Source organism: Miscanthus floridulus, chromosome 1 (genome assembly GCF_019320115.1).
Source record: "Miscanthus floridulus cultivar M001 chromosome 1, ASM1932011v1, whole genome shotgun sequence".
Classification (NCBI taxonomy): Eukaryota; Viridiplantae; Streptophyta; class Magnoliopsida; order Poales; family Poaceae; genus Miscanthus; species Miscanthus floridulus.
Genome location: NC_089580.1, coordinates 155331632 through 155355849, shown reverse-complemented (window position 1 = coordinate 155355849; position 24218 = coordinate 155331632). Strand labels below are relative to the sequence as shown.

The 24218-nt window shown below is 43.5% G+C and overlaps 1 protein-coding gene and 1 pseudogene across 2 annotated transcripts; one reads left to right on the top strand and one right to left on the bottom strand.

Moving 5' to 3' along the window:
- The first annotated feature begins 12190 nt into the window (after positions 1-12190).
- On the top strand, positions 12191-17035 carry LOC136498837 (probable protein S-acyltransferase 17). 2 transcript variants are annotated; one of them, XM_066494559.1, is made up of 10 exons: positions 12191-12479; positions 12561-12654; positions 13644-13738; positions 13815-13982; positions 14290-14362; positions 14435-14487; positions 15447-15538; positions 15837-15889; positions 15972-16097; positions 16480-17031. In XM_066494559.1, exons 1-10 carry the CDS (start codon positions 12331-12333, stop codon positions 16753-16755), a joined length of 1179 nt encoding a protein of 392 aa, XP_066350656.1. In that variant the 5' UTR covers positions 12191-12330; the 3' UTR covers positions 16756-17031. The 2 variants fall into 2 exon arrangements, with proteins under 2 accessions (XP_066350656.1, XP_066350660.1); XM_066494563.1 differs by having other exon boundaries at positions 12263-12479; positions 12574-12654; positions 16480-17035.
- Positions 17036-17251: 216 nt separating this feature from the next.
- On the bottom strand, positions 17252-21246 carry LOC136498821 (uncharacterized; annotated as a pseudogene).
- Between the last annotated feature and the right edge of the window lie 2972 nt (positions 21247-24218).

Sequence of the window (24218 nt, the reverse complement as noted above, 5' to 3'; positions counted from 1 at the left end):
CCTCAATAGGAGTGCGACCCTCAAACTCCAAGTGCCAACCATCCCACTCTAGAGCATCACCAAGAGCAGGAACTGTGATCTCTACCACTGCAAGTCCATCCTCTGCTAACTGGCTCTCATTCCAAGAGTACACCGGCTCTTGACCCTCTGGGTACCCCACATCATGGAGCACTCTCCAAAGTAAGGTCGGCATGCCAAACTCGCTCAAGAAGGTGTCCATGGTGCGGTGCTCCCTCAGGGCCAACGGACGTCGAGGTGCTCTTCCTCTGGTGGACTTACGGGAAGTCTGCTTCGTGCGGGCCATCTGTAGCAAAAGTTCTTTTATTACCCTATGGAAACATATTTTAGGTGATACAACTTTTATCAAAATGAGATAATTCAATTTATAAGGGGAGGAATGCATGACATGAATGAAATGCACAAGTAATATGATGTATGTACGTGCCGTACGTTCTCACAAACTTATGAAATAAATAATTTCTAGCGACGAATTCGGTGGCATACAAATGATCTCTCAAATACGTATCTAATACGTTCTACACGATAACGTTGTTATGTACCTGCAGAAGATTCATTTCAGCCCAATTCCCGATGAATGCATAAAAGCAGTAATTTTTATCTACATGCTCTACATGAATCCCTAGATACTGTGTACAACGGTAGTAACTACCCGAACCATCGTCCTATTGATGGCATCGCCTCAACAGACAGAATACCCACATATGAGATACCTTTGTAAAACATGCTGTAGAACATATAATTACTCCAGCATCATATAATCATTCACTCTAGATCAGCGGTGTATCCGATCATGCTCTCACAGCTCACACTTACCGAGGCGTAGAGGCAAATGGATCCATACACTACCACTCAAACAAGTGGTACTCATACAATAGCATGCCGTATGAGCAATGAAAGAGAAATATGATGTAAGAACCCTAAGTCAATACTTAATTAAGCCACCTAGAGTCCTTAACTGGGCATAAAGGATATGACCACTGGCACACTTTTTAGTTTGGAAATCACGTTTTTCAAATGTCCTTTTTATTTTAAATACACTTGTGAACAGTAACATGCTAAACCATGCTCTGATGCCAGCTATAACAGAACTGACCAATTATACGAAATTAAGTAAGAAAATCATCCGCCAGAGCAGACGATTTAGCAAACTTAAGCCCGTATAACCCGGTAGTCCATGAAATCATGAAGGATTTCAAACCAACTCACTATACCAGCCAAGATCGTAATAAGTTTAGCGGTCACCATCACATATTACATAAAAGTTCGCATCACAGATACATCAGAGTTTAAACATAGTTATTACAAACGAGTTCGAATAAAAGTAGCGGAAGCCATTTGTTCAAAACCACACACACTCACACAGAGTTCAAATAAAGTGCCAGCTAATGATCATCTCCAACAAAAGCATCAGACGAGACGTAAGGAATGACCATGCCCATGGTCCTAAGCATCACCCATCGCAGGATAAAGGCAGTTGATACAGTAGCCGTAATACATCTGCCCATCTGCAATAAGTGGGAATAAAACCCTGAAGTACGAGAAGGTACTCAGCTAGACTTACCCGACATAACCGAAAATAAAGTGACACCAAGGATTATGAAGGGCTTTATAGTAGGGTAGCTAACTCATTTGCAAAAAGAGGCATTATTAGCATTTCAAGAACCTTTCCAAAAGCATTATTGTTAAGTTAATTATTATTATTAGCCTGTCGACTACATTTGCACCTACACTAGAGCAAGCATGTGATTAAGCAAATAATGATAACTAATGATCATTAACAACTTTCATAATGTCATATTCATTATAACTGTCCAAGTGTTCCATCAACATTACTACGATGAAGTCACTCAAGTCAAGTGCTCACTATCCAGGAGCGATGGCGATTCGAATCGATTCCTAACCAGCTAGTGATTTATTCCTTACACAAACCTCACTCACCCGCTAAAGTGAGGTATCGGTCACCGAGTCAACTATCTAGGAATCTCGAGTTTGCCAGGAACCACATGTACCCGGGGGCCGACCGACTGCCCTTTTAGTCTTATCATCGTGCCTCCGTGTCCTACCACACCTGCTCTGGCATAGTGCACTACGGGCAATCTACTCAGCCCAAATAATCTCCCAGCTTCACGGTCGAAAGGTACTTTATTCGGCCAGCTAAATGTAAGGCATGCGTTCAACATGACCTGAGGCCCAACAACGGTTGGTCCTTAATCGACACAGATAGAAAGCACTACAGTCTAAAACTCTGTAAGTCTCCATCCGGTCTCAACTTCAATTAACACTTAGTTATACCATGACTACATAATTATCCAAGCAGATCCAGGTAACCCCTTATAGCTCGTAGGTGATAGGAAATCACCCAACTTCTACCGGTCTAAGCCAGCTAAGCATTGACTCGACTGCGGATACTAGGGTAACAAGGATATAGTATAACAAAGGTAGACAAGGTATAATGCAGCAACAGTTGCAAACAACTCCTGAATGTAATGCATCAATTAAAGTAAAGCATTTAATTAATATTTGCAAACCAGAGAGAAAAATGCTTCGGGGCTTGCCTCTCTTGAAGGAGCTCGGGCGATGATCGGGACACTCCGGAAGTTCCTCAATGTCCTCCTCGTCTGCTTTGGTCACTTCCTAAGGCTGCATCTCGAGTTGCTCCTCGGGTATGATGACTGGGCTCTCGGTTTGCGATCCTGTATGATGCATGTGCGTAAGTGCTTATGCAAAAAGTGCATCAGATGAAATGAACACAATGGATATGCTTGAATGCAAGGTAGTCAACATCATCCAAGAACCTATACTACAAGCACATGCCATCTACTGCATTCTCTTCTACTACTAATATGCTGAGTCAACACATCTCATTAAATGCTTCAAAGATACACCAAAGCTTCACTAATTTCTTAATCATACATAAGGCAACATTTGATTAAACCCTAATTAATAATAAGTTTGAATAGCAACATCTATTTTTATAGCTTAGAAAAATCTTAGAAAATTACCATAGCATAGTACTACCCTAAGTAGTCTACCACTAGATTTTTATGGCATTTGGATAAGTGGAATAGCCTACACAAAAATGACAAGCTATGGTATAATTATGAACATGAAAATACTTTGTATCATGAAAAGTGTCAAACAACAGATTTAGTATTTTTCCTAGGTTCTAAACAGTAAATAATCACTGTACAAAAATTGTCACATGCATGTTTTATACAAATTTTGCTCTCTAGCAAAAATAACAAAAATCAGCCCTTAAAGGCACTTGAACTACATCTCACAATTTTTCTACAGGACATACATGGCATATATTTTTCCTAGGAAGTACATTACACAAGAAGAGTAACAAACTTGGAAGCATATTTTTCTGATACATATAGGTTTTACTACACATTTTACAAGATATCAGCAATATCAAGGATTAAATAAAGCTCTTAGAAAAGTATCTCAAAAATGACATGCAATATTTTTATCATGTATATTTGGTGACAAGGAACCTAGCAAAATTTGTTTCAACAAATTTGGAGCCAAAATGAGTACACAAACATTTTCCAAAGTATTTCTCTTCCCAAATAATTAAAGAAAAACCGAAAACGTATTTTTCCTATTACTACTGGGCCGGCCCGTGGGAACAACTGGCCCACGACCACTTTTAGCCTGCGCAACCGAGCGAAGGGGAAGGACGACGGCCTGGCTCAGGGCTTCGGCCCAAGGCCGACCTGGCCCAGCTCGGCCGAGGTGAAACGCCACGCCACGCCGGCGTTCCAAACGCCACGGTGGTGCGGCCGCTGCCAGCGGGCCGGCGGCCGTTGCTGGCCAGGTCCGGGCAAGCGAGCATGTGCGCTGGGTCCGCAAGAAGGTGGCAAACCCAAGCAGGTAACTCAATGGGATGGAGAAGGGACGGAGGAAGCTCTTCCATGGCGAGGCCAAGCGCGGCGGCGCCATGACCGACGGTGGCGAAAACACGCAAGCCGCTATACCTTGCTCAAATGGTGTCCCTGCAATGAGCACCAGGTGCCGAGGAGTGAGGCGGAGCGACGTGTGCTCGATTGCAGGTAATGGTGGACCACCAGCGACCAATTTTGCCGGCAGGGCTACAGTGGCGATGGCGGTGCGAGCGGAGCTCGGTGCGGGGCAAGGCAGAGAGGCAGCACGGGAGAGGAAATGAGGAGTGCAGGGAGAAGCGGAGCTGCAGTGGCTTGAAAACAACGAGGCGTGCTTGCTTGCGGGGGCCACGGGATGCCACCCGGCCAGCGTCGCCGGCATGCGCTCGCCACGTGGCGCGGCGTGCCTGACGCGGTCGGACGCATACGCGCGCGCAGGGGAAGAAGGAAGCCAGCGTGCGAGGTGGGCTGGGCTGAGGCGAAGGTGCGCCGCGGGGTGGATCATTGGGCCGGCTTCGGCCGGTGGGCCAGAAGTGAGGCGGCGGCCCGTTAACAGAGAGAAACAATTTTTCAAATTCTATTTTCAATGAATTTTCAAATATCAGTTTTCAAATACCCTTTTGAGCAAGAAAATGACTTCTTTTGAAAATGGCCCAAAAATAAAAGTTGCTTAGAATTTAATCCTCTACAACTTTGCTTTAGGGACCAACTAAAAATTTTGCATAGATTTTGAACTGGGAAGCAAAAGCTAAATAGGGAGGATTTTTGACCATTTTCAATAAAAAATTCAAATGCATATTTTGTCAAAAGTTTGAATACAAACTTTGCTCCAAAAATTGTGCTAAATAATTCTAGATGATTTACAATTATAGCCAAACATGTTTTACTAACCTAGCAAGCATAATTAGGGCAAAAACAACTCTAAACAAGTGTATGCAACATTCATGTTTCATGAGCATGTTTCATACGTTTCGAAGCATGATTTCAGTTATTATTTACATGATTAGGCATGGATACTTAGGATGCTTGATGATGCATAATATGCATGATTTGTAGTGCCTAAATGCTTGCATAACACTGGGGTGTTACACAGTCTGAAGGAGAATCAAACCTACGTCCCTATGCTGGCCTGATGGACAATGCAGTGGCCAACAAAGCTTAAGGAAATCAAGGAAAGGACCAAACATAGTTTGTTTGCTGAATGTGATATGTGTTCTCTGTGTGTGTATAGTGTTGGCACTTGTGTTAGTTCTGGTTGTTCAGTTGTGCAAATAAACTTAGTCACAACTATGTAAGAGTACTCATTGTGTAATGTGAACATCAGAAGCAATGGAAACCATCCTTTTTATCTCAATTTTCCATCTATTTCATAGTTCACCTAATAGCAGAAATAGCATCCATGTGCACATACACTGTTTTGGTCAGTGATTCATGTGATGATCTAAACAAAAGACTATTGCCACCATCTCAAACATTGTTCTGGGCCATGATAAGCTTTACAAAAGATTGTACAACACAATCTAAAGCCTTATGCTGGTGCTGAACAAAAGCACAGAAGGACTACACAAAAGCACAAAAGGACTTGTCATCTTCTACTGCTTGTCTATAGACTTTGGAGATGAGGTGTTCTTCTTAGGGTCTACTCCCTTCTTCTGCTGACCTTTGGACTTGTCACCCTTCTTGGCACTTCTCTTAGATGTTGTTGACCTCCCCAGCTTTGATGCAGTTGTAGGTGGCAGTGGTATTATGGTTGGCAGGTTTGTTCCAATGAATGCAGAGGCTGGCATGGGTTCCTATTGCCTCACCATGCTGCTAGTCTGTGAAGACTGAGAAAACAAGTGTTTGTTAAAGAGGCCTCTTTGTTAAATGTGACAATAGTAGTTGTTAAAGCATAGTGTCGTACCTCTTCTTCTAGCTGTGAAAGCATAGTGTTTGTTAACTGTGACAGTAGTGGTGTGTTGGTTTCTGGAAAATGAATGGCAACCTACAAGCATAGACAGTTAGCTATGCAAGCATAGTGTAAAATTGTTGTATTGTGAGTAAAATATTTGGCCAGTCCATACTACCTGTGTAATCACTGGTTCTTCATCTAAGTTGTCATCTATTTACTGTGTAGGGTCCTCTTCTTGTGGCTCTTCCATAGTTTTCCTCACAGGCTGTAGTTTAGGCCTTATTCCTGACTTCCTTAACTGACAGCCTGCTCTGTTGTGGCCTTGATCCCCACAGTAGCTACAAGTCATTTTTATTCAATGCTTTGACATTTTTGTTCCACTAGTTCCTTCTAATTCCACTAGTTCTTTCCTTCTATTCTTAGGAGGTCTGCCCACCTTCTTTTCATATAGAGGAGGAAGCACAACAGGAAGTCCTTGGACCTTCTCCCAAATGGACTTGTCAGCATATGGATAGATCTTGGGACCATGTGCAATTAGAAATCTTACTAAAGTATAGTAGTCATGGACCATTGTTTTAGTGGGTATCCTTTCATGCCTTAGGTAAGAAATGGCATGTGAACAAGGTATACCAGTGAGATCCCACCTTCTACAGTCACATTGTTTCAGCCCAATGTTAACTACTAACTAATACCCCCTATCCTGCACCTAAAATATACCATGTCCAGAAGGTGCTGCAAAACAAGTGTTGGCAAACTCTGAATTCTTCTAAACTTTCTTCCTAATCTTAGGGCAGATTGGTCCCTACCACACTTGTCCAGCCTCTTTCTCCCTGCTGTAGTACCTACTCATCAGTTGGCCCTTGATGTGCTCCAACATACTGAGAATTGGCATTTCTCTAGCATCCAAGATATAGTTGTTGAAAACCTCACAACTATTGTTCAAAAGTATGTCACACTTGCTGTAAGTGCTAAAAAATGCCCTCACCCAAGTGTTTGGAGCCATCCTTTCTAGCCACTCATATGCCTTCTGGTTTAGTGCCCTTATTTTTTCCATGTTTCTATTCCATTGATCAACAGCGGTGGACCTAGCACATTTCCAAAGTTGTATCTTCAGGTTCTCACCTTTGAAGTACTACTAGAAGTTGTTGTACAAATGTCTAACATAGAATCTATGCTCAGCTTTAGGGAATACTTTTGCTGCATGCTAGAATGAGGCCTTGCACACAGTGAAAAATTGAATTAGGTCTAGAACATCAGGTAAATAACAATAAGATTTACTATAATAGAAATGAATCATCAAGTTCTCACCTTTTGTTTGTCTGTCATAAGTGTCCATGGATATGTGTTTTCAATGCCAAGGTCTGCCTTCAAAGTTTCTAAGAACCATTTCCAAGTTGCTAGTGACTCAACTTCAACAATTGCTAGAGATATTAGATAAATACAATCATTAGGATCAATACCTATAGTTGTCAGCATTATCCCCCCATATTTGGTTTTCAAGTGACATCCATCCAAACATATTAAAGGTCTGCAACCCTCAAGGAAGCCCCTCTTGCAAGCATCAAGTGACATATAAAGTGAGGTAAAAAGATTACCATTAAGGTTCAGATACAATGTGCCGCCTGGATTGGTCCTTCTTAGCTCTTGAGCATAGTCCCACAGCAGCTCATATTGCTCTGCTTCATCAACCATTACCCTTTTCATTGCTATTCTTCTAGCTCTCGCAAGCTTTGTCCTAGCTGGTGTTAGATTCCACTCTTTTTGCACTATTCTAGCAAAATTCTCTAGTGTCATCTTCTTATCAACTCTGAAAGATTCCAAGTACTTATCAGCAAGCCAATTGGATGTGCACCTCTTTAATACCCATTTCTTGTGGCAGTTGTGCACACCACAAAATGTCTTTATCATCATTACATGAGCCCTCCTATCATTTGAAGCATACAAATTCCAAGGACATCCTTTCTCACATATGGCTCACAACCTCTTCTTCTTATTCCTTGGCATCTTAATATCCACCATGTGCTTCATACTATATTCTATAATAGCCTTCCTTAGCAACTCTACAGACTCAAAGATCATTCCTACTTTGAACACTGGATTGACCAAGTCTTCATGCTTGAATGACTTGAAATTGAATGTGACATTGTTTTCATCATCAGAGTTTGGAACCATTAACCCTTCATCATCAGTTGAGAAATCCTCATCACCTCTACCCACCACAACTTGAGCTCTCTTTCCCTTAGGTACCTTCTTTCCCTTGGCAACTCCTTGATCAACCACTTGGTCATCAACATTATCCATGAATAGATCATCATCTTCATTAGCCAGATCCTAATCACTATCTTCAAAATCTGAGTCATCTTCACTAGAACTATATTGCACATCATCTTCATAAGTTGCATCCACATCATCAGGAATATTGTTCATGTTCCTATTCTGCACTCCCACTCTACAGGGGCTCATAACCTTGGGCAGTGAACTATTAGGTTTGCCACAATGTCATCCCAATCCAAGCCAACTAGAGAGTCATCATGATGAGCATACAGAATAAATGTCCTCACTCTACCTACCAGAGAGGCCATTACCAAGGTATCTAAGTCACTAACAATCAACCTAATGCCATCTGAAATGTCTTTCCCAGGTAAAAGCCAGTACATCTTCAAATTTGGGTTCTTCGGGTAGTGAAGCATGAACAACAACTCATTAAACCACACTGGAGACCAAGTGTCTGTCTCACAATGATCAAAGTAGTGAACTTGCCCACCAACATAGGCCCGATTAACTCCTGTTCCAGTAAAAAAACCTCCATGATGCATCTCAACCGTGAACTCACCACTATCAGCTCTTAAAATTGGAAAGATTGCTAACAAATTAGGTCAATCCCAAACCCTAGATGAACCAAAATCATAAAAGATGGTAAACATTTGCCATTCTGATTCACAACACCATCTAACTACATTCAATACGAAGACTAAGATTATAACGAAATGAGCTCAAGGGGATTCACTCACCATAAACAGGTCGGCCTCGCCCTTGCGGCCACAACACCACCACCATCATGTAGATTCACCGCGACCACCACGGAAATCCGCACACCACCGGGCTTTGGCATCACTCCTCTGCCGTGTTGGCCTCCTAACTCGCCAATGATTACCTCCACTACCGGCCGCCCCACGCGCTCCTCGCGAGTTCATGTGATCGTGACGGCGGACTCAGAGAGGTGAAGGAAGGGGAAATGGAGGATATGAAAAGAACTGGGGGCCTCTCTGCTTATTTGCACGCCCCAAACCAGGCTCACGCATGGCTCATGTGCGCTCTGTCCACGCCACGTCGGCCAAAACCTTGATCCGATGAGTTATGGACCTAAGTGGCATACTTAAACAACATTAGGGTGCCAGAAGTACAATTTGAGAGTTTGTAGACCTAAGTGGTACCCCGAGACAAGTTCAAGGGCCTATGATGCATATATCTCATATTACTATATGGTAGTAAACATGTTCGAATGTTGTAATTGAACTTCCGCTTTGGGGCCACCCCTTACTCTACCATCATTATAGGGGTATGGGGTTCGAGACAGAGAAAGATCAAGGCAGCATATCAATTTTTCCTATATACTTTACTTGGATCCGTTTTTATGCTATTAGCTATTCTGTTGATTCTTCTCCAAACAGGAACCACCGATTTACAAATTTTATTAACCACATAATTTAGTGAGCAGCGCCAAATCCTTCTATGGATTGCCTTTTTCGCCTCTTTTGCCGTCAAAATGCCTATGGTACCGGTTCATATTTGGTTACCCGAAGCCCATGTAGAGGCACCTACGGCTGGATCTGTCATCTTGGTAGGAATTCTTTTAAAATTGGGCGCAATACCGTTGTCATCTCAATGACTCATGGATCAGAAATTTATATAAGGTGTCAAATGTATTAATACGTCTTAGAATCAGACTTTGTATCATTTTTATAACATTTTTTTGTAACAACTTCGTATCATTGACGGGCGCATGGATGCTAACTTCTACCATTGATGAGAGCATGAACGTGCATGATTTTAACTATGACAAACAGAAGAATCCTTCACTCTTAATATTATTAGATTATTATTGGTATATAGATATAGATTAACAAATATGTCCATAGTTGCAACAAAAATGTATTGGTTGTTGCTCGGTCACTTGGATGAGTATATGTATATACAACAATTGCTTCATCTCTTCTAATACATCTTGGAATCAGACATTGTAACGTTGTGCAAACTCGTATAAGGATGGGCCATGAGTCCGGATTATAGACGGAATATAGAGCCATTTTACGAGATGTCTGCTCCCTTTGTTCCAAAATAAGTGTATTTCTATGTTTGGATGGAGACACCAATACTACCAGAGAAATTACATATATACACCCCAATCAAAAAGGTGTTAAAGCATATAATAATTGTATCTATTTGTTTTGGACAAAAGTTTTGAAAGCTAGATGTGTAAGTAGAATCACATGATGCTTCGTGAGACAATGTAATCATAAGTTTATTCTATGTATTAGCTTATGAGAAATAAGATGGTAATGAATCAGCATATTTTATTCCACAAAACCAAAGGAAAAAGTGAGGAGTGAGAAAAAAATAGACTACCTCGTTCCTCGGGTCCCAAAATAAATGATTTCTTTTAGAAATCCCAACCCTAGTCCCTCATAAAAAATGATTAATGCTAGTAGTGATAAACGCCCAGGAAAGGGCCCAGTCCGACAAATTGCAGTCTCCTCTCCAACACCTACTTGTACTCACCCATCGGCGCCGCTACACCCAACGTTTGAGCCGCTCGCAGCCGTCGCTGCCGCGCACGACCCCATCCTCCACTCCTCCAGGCTCTAGTCCTTCGCCGGCACGCCTTCTCCTTCCTGGTTCCCATCCCTAACCCTAGCACTAGCAGTCAGTCGAGCGTCGTCGTCGTCAAGGGGCTGTCCAGCGGGCCAACAGTGAAGAGGTTAGCGTGGCGAGCCACGTGCCGGGGGGACCCACCCGCAGCAGTGGGGATTTTTAACTTTTTGCCATCCTTGCGGATGGCACTCCTTCGTTTACCAGCTTTACGTGTGCTCCTACATAATTGCCATCGCAAACAGTGAATCTCCTACGTTTCTACCACTTTCGCTGACGTCTCACGCCAGGTGGGCATGCCAGCGTGGCAGCGAGCTTGGGAACCTCTACCAGGCATGCAAAAATTACCTGTTTACCCCTACTGTTTCTCTCTCTCGACACTCGTTGACGCGTGGGCCCTCCTCCTCTTGCTGATGCGAGGGCCCCGCACGTCAGCTTCTCCTTCAACCCCATCTCTTTTCCTCACCGCGCCTCACCTCCATGGCCGTCGTCGTTGCCGAAGCAGAGCACACCGGAGGGGTCCAACTGCGCCGCCGCCTCCACTACACCGCGCCTCGCCGTTCGCGCCTCTCCTCCGACCGGCTCGGCTCCTTCACCGCAGCTCGTCGCTGTCGACGAAGCCGCCATGACCACCGCGAGTGCACGTGGCCAGGCCACCGCGTGCCTTTCTGGGCTACGCAGAGAGCACCCATGGGCTCGGCGGGTGGTGGTGGTGCTTGCGCGCCGTAGCTCGCCGCCGGCCCCCACCTCTGTCACCCGGGATCGGTCGGAGCCCAGTTCGTGCGTGAGTTCACCCAACTCGGCCTCCACCGATCCGTCGGCGGCATCCTTGACCTCGCGCGCAGGCGTAGAGGCGTCTCGTCCGGGGAGGAGGGGGGCGGGAAGCTCTGGCTCTGGTGGCCCATCCCCGCTCATGCTCTCGCGGGGAGAGCGCCACCGAGGCATGGTCGCACCACGGGAGCGGACCGCGCAGCGCACTCGCAGCCATGGAGGATCTGCTGCTCCCATCCTCGCTGTTTCCTACGCTGACGGAGAAGCCGAGGCCTGGGCCCGGGCTCGACGGCAGCGGGACGATGCGGGACGCAACGGAGGCGGTGGAGGTCTTGGCCTTGGTGACGGCAGACACGTCATGCTTCCCCCTGGGCGCGCCGACGGTGGCGAAGGGCAGCCAACGCTAGTGGAGCTGCGCTCGTCCGAGGAGAAGGGGGCCGGGAAGCTCTGACGCTGGCGACCACCATCACCGGCACTTACTTCTGCGCAGAAGAGATGGGGTTGAAGGAGAAGCTAACGTGTGGGAGCCCATACGTCAGCGAGAGGAGGGAGAGAGAAGCAGCAGAGGTAAACAAGTAATTTCGCATGCCTCGTACGGATTTCCAGGCTCACTGTAAGGTTGGTGTACCCACTTGATATGCCACCTCAGCGATAGTGGTAAAGACGCACGAAGTTCACTTTTTGCTATGGCAATAGCGGTAGGCACGTTAAAAAGTTATAAATCCCGCAGCGGTGGCGTCAAACGCGTCTCGCCTACTCATCAGAGGTGGCTAAACAGAGGAGTTTGCTTGTTTTCTCCGTCCGGCTGCGGTTTCCTTTGACTGGATCAACTAGATTTGCCGGCGGCGACGGCAACGGCGGTCCCCAGGCAAGGGCGTGGGGATCCCCGGCGGGATGGAGGTGCCCTGGCTGCTGGTGGTGCACGGGTCAGTGACGGCGCTGGTGGTGGTGTCGTTCCTCTGCGGGCAATGGCCCATCTTCGAGGGCACCTTCATCCAGAGCATCAACCACTTCCTCACCTTTGGAGCCTACCACTACCTCCTGTACGTTCTCGCGCCTCCCTTCCCCATGTCCCTCCCTTCACTCCTGCTCCTGCTTAGTGAGTGTGGGAATTGTTCCCGCAGGCGGTTTGTGCAGTCTGTGTGCGGTACTGGGGCTAGGGATCTCGTCCTCGGCGTTGAGCGATACTGCTGCGACCGACCCAACCCGATATTGCAGGTACATGCCAGTCATCAGTACTTGAATTGCCAATGATGAGGTAACGTGTCTTGAATTATCATTGTTGGGGATGATTGTTTATTTTGAAAGGCGATGTAGTTGTAATGGAAAGTTAGGTTTCCTGTTTTGAGTCTTGGAAGATTGATGCCGTTTGATGCAAAATGGCTGTTAGTTGTTGCTTGGGATAGTTGCATTGATCAATAGCTAGGGGATTGATGGTGGGTTCTCAGTTGGTAGCTCCAATTCTCAGTTGACTCTGCAAATGAGGAGCTTTTTCAAGGACCGGAATGTGGATGATCAAGTATGTTAGGGCTTAGATTTCTTATTTTGTTGCCCTTGCCCATGATTATAGTTATCCTACATTGCGTAAACCTGCTGCGTTTGTTTCCAAACAGTAAACATGCAACCAAAAGCTGCTGATTAAAGGAGGGATTTATGTTCTTCAGATTCTATGAAATTGCTAAAGACTTTGTGCTTGTGCTAAGTGAAATTGTGTACGTGAAAGGAAGGAGGGAAGAAAACTGGGGAGGGGACGAGAGATGGATTTGGAAGGTGAGAAAAGTGAGAAATGACTGCAGGAAAGACCAACTGGGTATATGGATCTGTGTCACTCTGGTGTGACTTGACATCATAATTATATCATTTTTGGGGATCTGTGTTTGAACTCTCTGCATTGAATAGGGCAGAACAGCAGTTTGCCATTGTGAATTAATGATAACGATAGACACATGTAATTTACATAAACTTCAGATTGTTTTACTGTTATACCCTTGGCTTCAGTGAAGAAGTTTTCCTTAGTGATTATTCTTCTAATTCCCTTGGGACACATGAGCTAGCATTATCTTGCATGTCAAATCATAACCAAATTTACTTAACTATCAACAACTAAGAGCTGAGGTTTTTTGTTGTTATTTGAATGCATGAGATGCTAGCATCAGCTCCTGCTCCTAACCAGTCGTCTGTGACTTATTTTCTTCTCTCAACCGCAGGTATTTTATGTTGCCATAATTGGGGTGACATATTTTATAATAGTGCAGACATCTTTCGAGTACATTCCTGGGTATTATGTGAGTGGATTGCACAGGTACCTTGTAGCTGCACTAAACAATTTGGATAGATTTTATTGTCCATTTCTAACAGTGATAGATCTAATTGTGCAGATATCTGAGTGTTGTGGCTGTGGCTGTTGGTGCTATACTCTTTGTGCTTACTAGCTTTTCTGATCCTGGGACTGTTACTGCTGAGAATGTTTCTCAATATGTATCTTCCTACCCATATGACAACGTTATTTTTGTGGAGAAAGAATGTTCAACTTGCAAGATTACTAGGTATATCTAGTTATTCACTGAGTAACTCCTAGCTGCCAGTCGTTGCATGTAGAAGCAGAACCCTAAATTATAAGATGGTATAGTTAGCTGTTTTCTTAGGTACCCAGTAAAATCTTAGGGACTAGTTGGCAATGAGTAATCCAGTATGTGTGCAACAACAAAACTTATTGCTTTAAAGTTCTTGTGATTTTATTAACACTCAAGGTCAAGGGCAAATACATCTAGCATAGGGGTTCCCCTCCCTCAGCTACTTAATGCAATTACATGTGTTTGTTATTTTAGCAACTCATTGGTCATTTGTGTGCAGGCCAGCCAGGGCAAAGCACTGTAGAATATGTGACAAGTGTGTTGCTCGATTCGATCACCATTGTGGATGGATGGTACTTGTACTTACTAATTGATGGTATTGCTTTTGCTTCATTTATGTTCTGAATTTGTCTGTGTTGATACAGAATAATTGCATTGGGGAGAAAAATACTCGCTATTTTGTGGCCTTTTTAGTTTGGTGAGTTCTGCTTGGGTTTCTTTCCAGCTTGTACCTTACAATCTTTGTCTGGCCTAGATGGGAAATCTTAAGGCCCATGCACTTCTCACTGATGATTTTTTTCTGTTTTGTATGTTTATCATCTGTCTTTCTTTTTATAGCCTAATATCTCCCAAGAGTCAACATAATCTCCTGAATTGTCATTTTTCTGAGTGGCTAAATTTTTAGTCCAACTACAAATACTAATTATAGGACATAAATCAACTGGATAAACCAAGTACATCTTGAAATGATATGTTTATCCTACCAAGCTTCAAGGATTAGCTTTCTTACAAGAAGTTGGACCGTTAGCTCCCTTTTCCTCTCTTTTTTTTTCTTATATGAAAAGCTTTGCCTTCTAGACTTCACAGCATAGTTTTCCAATGTGTTGTGCAAAGTGCAGTTGTTTAGATGCAGTATTAACTAGCTTATGATTCCTTTGCGCTGTAGTTTTATGGATTTGGTTGTAACTTATAGTTCATCTTACCTTTATATTACCAAATCAATATGGGAGATCTGCTCAGCTACTTGGTTGTTCTATTTCCTTTTTCCATAGTGGGTGAGCCCGAATTTCATTACTAAAGCGTAATGAAATTTCTTACAACCACCAGTTTAGAATTTTGCCGCTGCTACTGTCTAGCAAAAAGACTGCTCTGAAACGACCACAAAAGCACACAGGCTCTGTGAAACTATTCCACCACCACACTTCCATACACTGATCCTAGTTGATTTTTTGTTTTTCTCAAATAATCCTACTTGATTATTCAACCTTGGCAAACACTAGAGCCTTTTTGTTTAAGGCATAATTGTTTCACTTGCTGTAAGTAGCAACCTAATTAATCATCAAGATTATTCACTGACCTGAAATATTAAGTAAAGTTTTTTTGGGCAAAAATATTAATAAAATTTGTATATGTACTTTCTCTTCCATTTGATAACAGGCATTTTCTTATATGTCTGTACGGGGCAATGATCCTTGGCTTCATTCTTGCTGGTGAATTAAAAGAGCGGAAAATTATATACATTCTGACAGGTAAATTCAATGCCTTTCCTGAGAATTTACTGCCTTGTTCAATGGGCAGTAACTTAAATTGACATAGAACAACTGAGTAGTGGGTATATCTATGTTGAGCTGTATGTGGGAGTTTTGAACTCTCCTGATAGCACCTTATGGGAAATCGTTTACCATCATACATAGTCTCTGATTTTTATTTCGATTGCATACAGTTTTTGGATTAATCACATAAAACTGAGGTATAACTTATCTTCTTTATTGAACATTTTAACCTCTATTTTCCCATTTGTAATGAGGCATCTTTTGGGTGTGACAGTTTATTATGGTATCGATAACTCATTCTCGGGCTTGTTTCCACATGTTGCACAGGTATGCTAGAGGAACACAATGATAACAAATTCCCTTCACAGCTCTACTAAATCTGTGTTTTAACTCATGGTCAAATTTGCAGTGGTTGCTTGCTGTGCATAACACTCAAATACTTTTGAGTGTATTTTTGGCTATATTAGCACTGCTCCTTGGTGGCTTCTGTGCTTACCATACACACCTTTGTTTGACAAATACAACAACCAACGAGGTGAGACTTAGTGAACTTGAACCTTTGAAATTTAGCCAAATTTTCTTCCCCAAACACGTAAACTGTCCCTTGTCGTGGACATGAGGATATATTTTCTTTATATTAATTCTATTTAATGAAAATTTTATCTTTGCTCTGAAATATTTGAATCAAAAGATAACTTCTCATACTAGGATTTTATTCTGGTAGACAAAAATAGCTTTCTGGATGAATTTGGTGAATTGATGTGAGCAGATTTTGTATTTAATTGAGGTCGTTTCTCATGAGAAAATAAAGTGCTACGCTAAGTAGACTAATAAATTGGACTATTAAAAAGGAATAGTTTCAAGCATGTTTCTAGTGCAAAAAATACTTGCTGTGATTCTTACACAATCTTCTTTAGACATTCAAATGGCAAGACTATATCATGTGGATGAAAAAAGAAAACGAAGCGAAGGCGGCTGCTGCTGCACTCAAGTCCAGCATAGGCTCAGCCAATAGTAATGAACACAAAGCTCCTCCAAGCAAATGGAGGGCGTTCTTCATGAGATCCCGAACACCAAGTGCGGAACCAGTTGTGAAAAACAACATATATGACAGAGGCATGATTAAAAACTTGTGCGAGGTGGTCGTCCCTTTATCGGAACGGAAGGCATTTTCACGCAGGAAATTGGATTGAGTCTGTTGTTGCAGTTGTATCACCAAACTGTTGTATATCTGTGTAGAATTTGTGAAACAATTTTTTTTGTCATACCATAGGGGCATAGAGAAAATTTTCAGGGTAATCTTGTTCAGTACTCACGACTTATAGCATCAAAATATAGGTTAAAATTGTTGAGGTTGCATTTGCTTTTGCCCTTCCTGAAACAATACATCTGTGGATGTTCCGAGGCTTTGTAGACTTGCCCAGTTTTTGGGTGCATGGTTGCTACAGTTGAGACGAACGTAATATCTCAAGGTTCCAGGCTTCCCCAATCTTACAATCGAGGAATATGTTCCAGACTGATTGCAAATTTGTTCGCTGGTTTTGAGGAGCGTCACAGGAGATCAGTGCAGCATTGGAGCACACGCTGAAATAAATCTTAAATTCAATTACAAATTCAAAAATATTAACATGAAGCAGTTCGATTGCAAGAACTCACCGGTGATCTGATCTGTTTTTTCTTTACTTGAAACTAGCATTCTGATCTGTTGATTGTGGTTTTCTTGGAAGAGTTTCGGAGATGGAGCTCAATTGCGAGCCAAGCACCCCCAAAACCAGTAAATAAGAGTACTCAATAAATAAACCTATACATATACAGAATCAAAAATGCAGAAATAAAACTCTCATCACTTTCCTCATTTCTCATCCCTTCTATTACATCCTCCCGTCTACAGAAGATTGCTTTATAAATCGCAGCCCTCTTATGCATTGTGAGGGAAACAAAGGAAAAAAAAGAAAAGAAAAAAAAGTGAAAAATTAGTGCTACGACCTGACTCATTTGGCCCTGATCATCACTTCATAGTCTGCATCATCAAGGAATCGGCCATACTGTGTCCCATTCAGCATCTGGCTCAATTGCTCCCAGTTGATCGACGAGGTCTGGGAGGGGACCTGGTGTGGATCTTCACGTGCTTGCTGGACAGCTTCCTCACCGGAACCCCGAGGAATTCCTGCACCCGGGACAACGCCTGCACACAGGGCATCAGAGAAAGAGCATACCCCTGTTATTGCTATCATTGGGTAACCTTGTTTGGAACTCTAAAGCCATCAGAGGCTGCTGGGAACGTTTGTTTGTTTGTTTGTTTGTGTTGTGATGCCTACATTTCTGTCGCGGATCACATCCTCGTAGTAGAGGACCATGTGGCGGGTGTTGCTGAAGCGACCCAGGCAGGTTCTCATGGCGCGTTGGGCATTTCTGATGCTTGGAATCAGAGTCGATACGTCCAGCTCTGGCTTGAACCTTGCCAGGATCTCAGCCTGCCCAGATAAAAGGCACCGATATGATTTGCCAAGAGGATATATATCATTGCCTGTTTGACTTTGATCCATTCAAAACTGAGTAACTGTCAGACAGCTTTGGTTTAGTCATGTCTAATTATGTAGTAGCTAGGCCTCTCCATAACTGAATAACTGATTCATAATCTAAATAATTGATTCAGAAAATGTACTGACTGATTGCACACGGAGAGAGATACCTCCTCTTTTGAGTGAACATGTGATTTGTGGATGCCATTCAGCTGCTTTGTTTTCCTGTCGTAGTTGTTCGCCAACACAGAGATAAGCCTCCGTAATGTGTTTCTCCTGAAGAGGAATATCACCATTGCACCCCTCCTGTTTAAATAGTTAACGATGTCTCGATGGTTTTCCATCAGTCCCTGCAGAACAGGAAGCAAGCCATTTTAGGCCCTGTTTGGAACGTGGGAACTTTTTCCATGTCCCTGCGTTTTTCTTGTAAAACTTAAGTGATTCCTGTGAAATTCCTATTCTTGAGTTCCAAAGTACTTTGCTTGATAAACTCACATCTAGCTTTCAAAAGTCAATAGCATGACTACTAGCTTTTTTTTTGGTTGATAACATGATTACTAGCCCTTTTAAGTTACCAAAAAAATCACTCTTTTTTTTAGGTTTGGAGCACAAGAACATAAATATATTGTCAAAGGCTACATGATAGTAAACATTTACACAGGACCCTAGCTATACCACTTGTGGAGCAAGAGCAACCAAACAATATGTACATGAAAAGCGGCTCACTGATAGTAAACATTGACACAGACCCTAGTAAAGGAATGATGCAGCTTAATTACCTGGTTTAGCATCCACTTCAGCCCAAATGCTGCTGTGCACTCATTCTTCGCCGCACTAGTGATCCAGTCCATATCATACAATCTGTCAAGAGTTTCAAAAATAGACGAAATGTTTTCCCTTCTATCCCTCACAGAGAAGATCTCGCCATTCGAGCTGACATTGGGGTGGCTGTTGAGCAAAGTCTCGAACCACCCGCTTCCTGATCTTTGCATAGATATGATAACAAAGAAGCGGACAGGGTTACATGCACATTCACCCCTGTGAACCGGGAAATGAGTGCAGAGAAGCATGAATCAGACAACACATGTCATCATATATATAGAACAAGAACATAAGAAGCTTCTGACGAACTGAAGTTACCTGTCGTAAGTGACAGGCCTCGGAAAGTGCACATATCGCATCTGCTCATGTGGAACTGCAGGTCTTCTGCAATGGATTTCTGTCTGTTCAGCTCCGTCTGCGCTGGTCATTTTTTGTTCATATTCCAAAGTTACCTGATGGAAGGAGAAGTAGCATACATAGAAGCTGAACATAGCAATGAAGAAGACAAGAACAGATCGTAGAGGCAACACAGCTGGGCCCTTTGGACTTTTTAATGGATAAATACTCTGTAAACAAATATGAAGAAAAAGGTAATAATGAGTACGTATTTTTTACGATAAATAAGTGAGATGAAGAAACAAAATTTTCTAGGTACATCGTTACCATTCTCTCTTGTGGTAGCATTTGCTACATCAACTGAGTGCTCATTATCCTTGCTGCGTAGCATATGAGCGAGGAACTGAATTTTTTTTTTTCGCGAGCGGGATTGCACAACTCAACTCAGCTTTTGTGAACTAGTTGTACTGCATTGCATCTACAGAATTTCAAAGCTAAGATTTAAACCCTGTGCAAGAAGGAAACACAAACACACACACACACACAAAAAAAGTTGTGATTCAAGGAAATGCAAGGACGCTTTATTAGACCTGGAAAGTGTGGGCCAGGCCCGACAGAACGGAACCAATATTTAGCAGCTCAACTCGAGAAAGATTCGTAACAGTTTCTGGACTACGCGATGCAGAGTACTCGTACAGCAATCGTGGGCATAGATGTAGCGATGACCGTACAGGATTAATGGCACAGACCACAGAGACTCCCGGGCCCCTTGCTGTGCGGCAACAGAAGTCGTTGCAGCAGGGTCAGCAAGCAGAAAGTGCGAAAACCACGTCGAAACTGTCAACGAAGGGCACAAGGAAAGGCCCGCAGCGAAATGCCTGGCTTCTTTCGCTGCTTGCCAGGCCCCCACCGGCCACCCCCACCTAGATCGTCTGCGGCTAGCACTGTTGCAAGAACCAACCAACGGTTGCTTGTTGCAAAGTTTTTTTCCAACTACACAAGCAAATATTTAAGGCTGGGACAGGCTGATAGTGATAGCAACAGAACAAAACTAGGCCTTGTTTAGATGCCATCCAAATTTCAAGTTTTTTCACTCTCTCTCCATCACATCAATTTTTAGCCGTTTGCGTGGAGTATTAAATGTAGATAAAAAAATAACTAATTATATAGTTTAGTTGGAAATCACGAGATGAATCTTTTGAGCCTAGTTGGTCCACGATTAGACAATATTTACCAAATAAAACAAAAATGATACTATTCATCGGGTTGAAATTTTTTCGCAATCTAAACGAGGCCCTAGTTTTGCTCTCTCTCTCTCTCACACACACAGCAACAAAGAAATAAAAAAGTAAAAGGAAATAGATACCATACCAACCAGTATCACAAGTCAGAATCAAGGATTGCTCAGTGAAGCCGAAATTTTGGGTTGGGGAAAAGTTTGAAATCTGTCCCGTAGATGCCTGCATTGCAGGATGCAGCTGGATCAAAGAACCAGGCTGAAGAATAATGAAGTCGGGCACTCGATCGGGCCAGTTCTGTGCAGCTTATTTAGAGATCGAGATGCAAGGGGGGAACAAAAAACAGGCAAGAGCAAGAGCCATGAAGATGATAGTCCCAAAGAGAAAGAACACAGGAAAGGTGCATACACAGGCAATGCGCAGAACGCATATCAGGAAGGAGATGATGGAGGCACAGCACAGACGAACATTCTGAATGAATCTTGGAACACAGCGCAGGCGGCCAAGGCCATGTGCACAGCAAGCAACACCACGTACGTACCTGGTACCCGGTTCGTCCGCGGCGATCGAGGACTGAAGCACTACGGTGGTCGACGCGAACAGGTCGATCGGATAGCGGAGAAGCATGCAGCCTCTGGATCTCTGCGTCCGCGTGGTCGGCTGAAGGAAGGTGCCAGGAGGAAGAGGGAGGGAGGTGAAAGAGTAGTAGCAGGTACGTTCTGTGACGTCGTCGCGGGAAGGAGAGAGGAACAGGGAAGAAAGCGCGCGCGGAGCCGGAGGCCGGAGGGGGTGAGAGCGAGAGGCCGAGCGACCGGCACTGTTCGCGTCCGTGCTGTCTTTTTCGGTCTATTTTTTTTAGGTAGATTATTATTTTTCTCTCACAACAAACCAATCAAAACGTTCTTTCGGCTTGTTTTTTAAAGTGAACTGGGCCGATAACGGATTCCAGCTCGATCGGGTATTTACAACTACACTGGCTTAATTAGCTTGGTTATTACGTACATACATATGCAGGGGCGGATCCAACGGTGGGGTGGGGGGCTCGAGCCCCCCTATTTATACCGGAGTAGTGAAACCCCTGTGGAGCCCCTATAAATTTTTAGGTAAAGTTCTATAGTGTAAGGGGACTAGCAGTGTTGTTCAACCCCCTGAAATATTTTCTGGATCCGCCGCTGTACATATGATACATTTGGTACTTCTCCTCGTGTTAGCTACTATGTTTCTTTTCTAAATAGATACTGAAATAGAAATAGTAGGAAATCTAAATAAGCATGCATATGATGCCTGTTGTGCTCCATCTCCAGGGCGTGAGGCACCGAACTACGCCATCCACCATATTATTCCATCATCCCCCCCCCCCCCCCCCCCCCCTCCACCACACACACACTCTTTCTTTTGGGTTCAGTTGTTGGAGAAGATGTCGAATAGATATCGAACCTTTTGGCTGTAGCGCTACCCAAACGTTAAATAGATCTTATATTTTAGGTGTTGTCGTTGGAGATAGTATCCTCTTTATTATCTCCATGCTTATGAGTTTGAGTGGTCTTAATAACGTAAGAACCATTGTTGTAACTGGTTTGCTTCCGTCTTATACGATAAAGCATTACTCCTGCTAATTCTTCAAAAAAAAAACAAAAGAATTCGAGAGGATCGAGCATGTGGGTCCCATCCGTTCGGCAGGCATTTATTCCAGATGGGCACTGGTACCGTGGTACGGTGGGAGTACTTCTACTCGGGTAAAGAAACACAGTTAAGCTTTCAGACGTATATATAAAGTCTTTGCTTTGGTTTTCCTCGCTCAGTCACTCATCGGCCTGTCCTAATAATCTCTAGCATTTCCTTATTAACACCGGCCGGCACTACTGGTCTACTACTGCTACTGCTAAGGACGGAACGAGATGGCCAAACACAACGTACTGTACTGCCAAGTCACCGATATCCTTAATTATTTTGACAAAACTTCCCGGTATATATCAGCGTGTACCTGCCTGCGCTGGAGCTTAATTTCATTCTGCTTTTTTTTTACTATGGAACCTCGATCACTACTATTTTTCATCTCCTTTTTTTTTCTGCGCGACATCTGCATACATGACCCAGTATTATATAAACAGAATAAGATAAAACAATGTCAGCGTGATGATTTGACTTTATGTTATCTCATGGAACAGGTGAGGGCCGACACTACGTAGAGTACAGGGCTGTGTACTGCGATGTGATACATACGGTATTATCTTTTAATATTAAGATAAAATATATACCCAGTATTATATATTATCTGCTGATTGATGCGTAGCCGGCCGGCCTCCTTGTGTACGGAACGGAACGTTGCCACGTTGGTGCCCACTACGTACACTACCTATTGGTTGGCATACACAAAGGTCAAAACCCTCAGATCAAGGAACGTTCATGCGACCAGCTACCCTCAGCCGTGGATAAGATTGGAACGGAGGGCAACGTCCATCAGTATTCAGTACCACACCCTCCGTTTTGCAATTTTTTCCAAAACACACCGTACCATGTGTGCATTTTTTTTGAGGAATCAGGAGGAGACTGTAATTTATTAAAAGACAAGAACAGAGTGACAGAGAAACAGGGCGTACCCAGTGCAGAGAGCTCCCGCTCTGTACGGGGTCTGGAGAAGGGTGTTAGTGGCAAGCCTTATCCTCGTCTGTGCAATGCGAGGAGACCGCGACTCGAACCCGGGACCTTCCGGTGAAACAAGAAAACAAACTCCATCTCTTTCTCGCTTACTCATTGTCTCTCACGCACCCAACTGGAGATCAGGGAACAGAGAAGGAAAGGAAAAAAATACAAAAGATTACAAGTTGGAGTTTATCCATGATTCGAGCAGGGGGGGGGGGGGGGGGGGGGGGGGGGGGGGTTGATTCTGGCCTTCGTTCAATGTAACAGGAGAAGGGATTCTACCGTGACCACTCTTTTGCGGTCTTCAACAGAGGGGTTTTTATTTCGAAATATAACATCATTTCTCATCGACCATATGGACCAGCAGACCAGAATGAAGATGTCAAGCGCAAAGCTAACATTCTGAAGGGATTTCCATTCTTGAAAGATCTGGGGTACTGTGAGTTGATCATCATACTGAAATTTCCAGACACCCCAGCAATCCTTAGCAAAAGGGCAGTAGAAGAGAAGGTGCATTATTGTTTCTTCAGGAGGTTGCTGACAGTGCACACAATGGTAATCATCCAAATGCATCCTTCTTCTTCTCAGCATGTTTCTTGTACTCAGCCTATCTTTCAGGACTAGCCAAAAAAAAATACTTTGTGCTTGCTCTGGCATGCAAGTCTTCCATAGCCATTTGTAGATGGGGTCAACTTGTGTATGTCCTATTAGTACTTTATAGGCTTTAGAGGAGGAGAACTGAGAGGAACCCCAAATAAATGTCCATCTGTCATCCTCTGTCTCAATCACTAAGTCTAAGATTTCAGCCTGAATCTCCTGCATCTGATGATATGCTTCAACTGATAATGGAAGGTGAAATAGAATCATGGAGGGCCTCAGTTTCACATACAGTGCTTAGACTGATCCTTTTGTTTTTCACAAAAGAATGGAAGCTCAGGGTATTGAATCTTTCTTACTTGGCTGTTCCAGATATCATCCCAGAAGAGGCAGGTTTTGCCATTAGCAACCAGCACACTTGCCATTCCGTTAAATTTTTCCAGCATCTTCAAAATGTCACGCCACCAGAAGGTTCCCCTAGGGGCTTGTGGAGCTTGG

Bases quoted from the DNA above. Each gene is read 5' to 3' on its own strand.
- LOC136498837 (XM_066494559.1), top strand. From the start codon at position 12,331: ATGGAGGTGCCCTGGCTGCTGGTGGTGCACGGGTCAGTGACGGCGCTG. The intron at 13,739-13,814 runs GTACCTTGTAGC...CTAATTGTGCAG, and splicing joins TATGTGAGTGGATTGCACAG to ATATCTGAGTGTTGTGGCTG. The intron at 15,539-15,836 runs GTAAATTCAATG...TGGGTGTGACAG, and splicing joins AATTATATACATTCTGACAG to TTTATTATGGTATCGATAAC.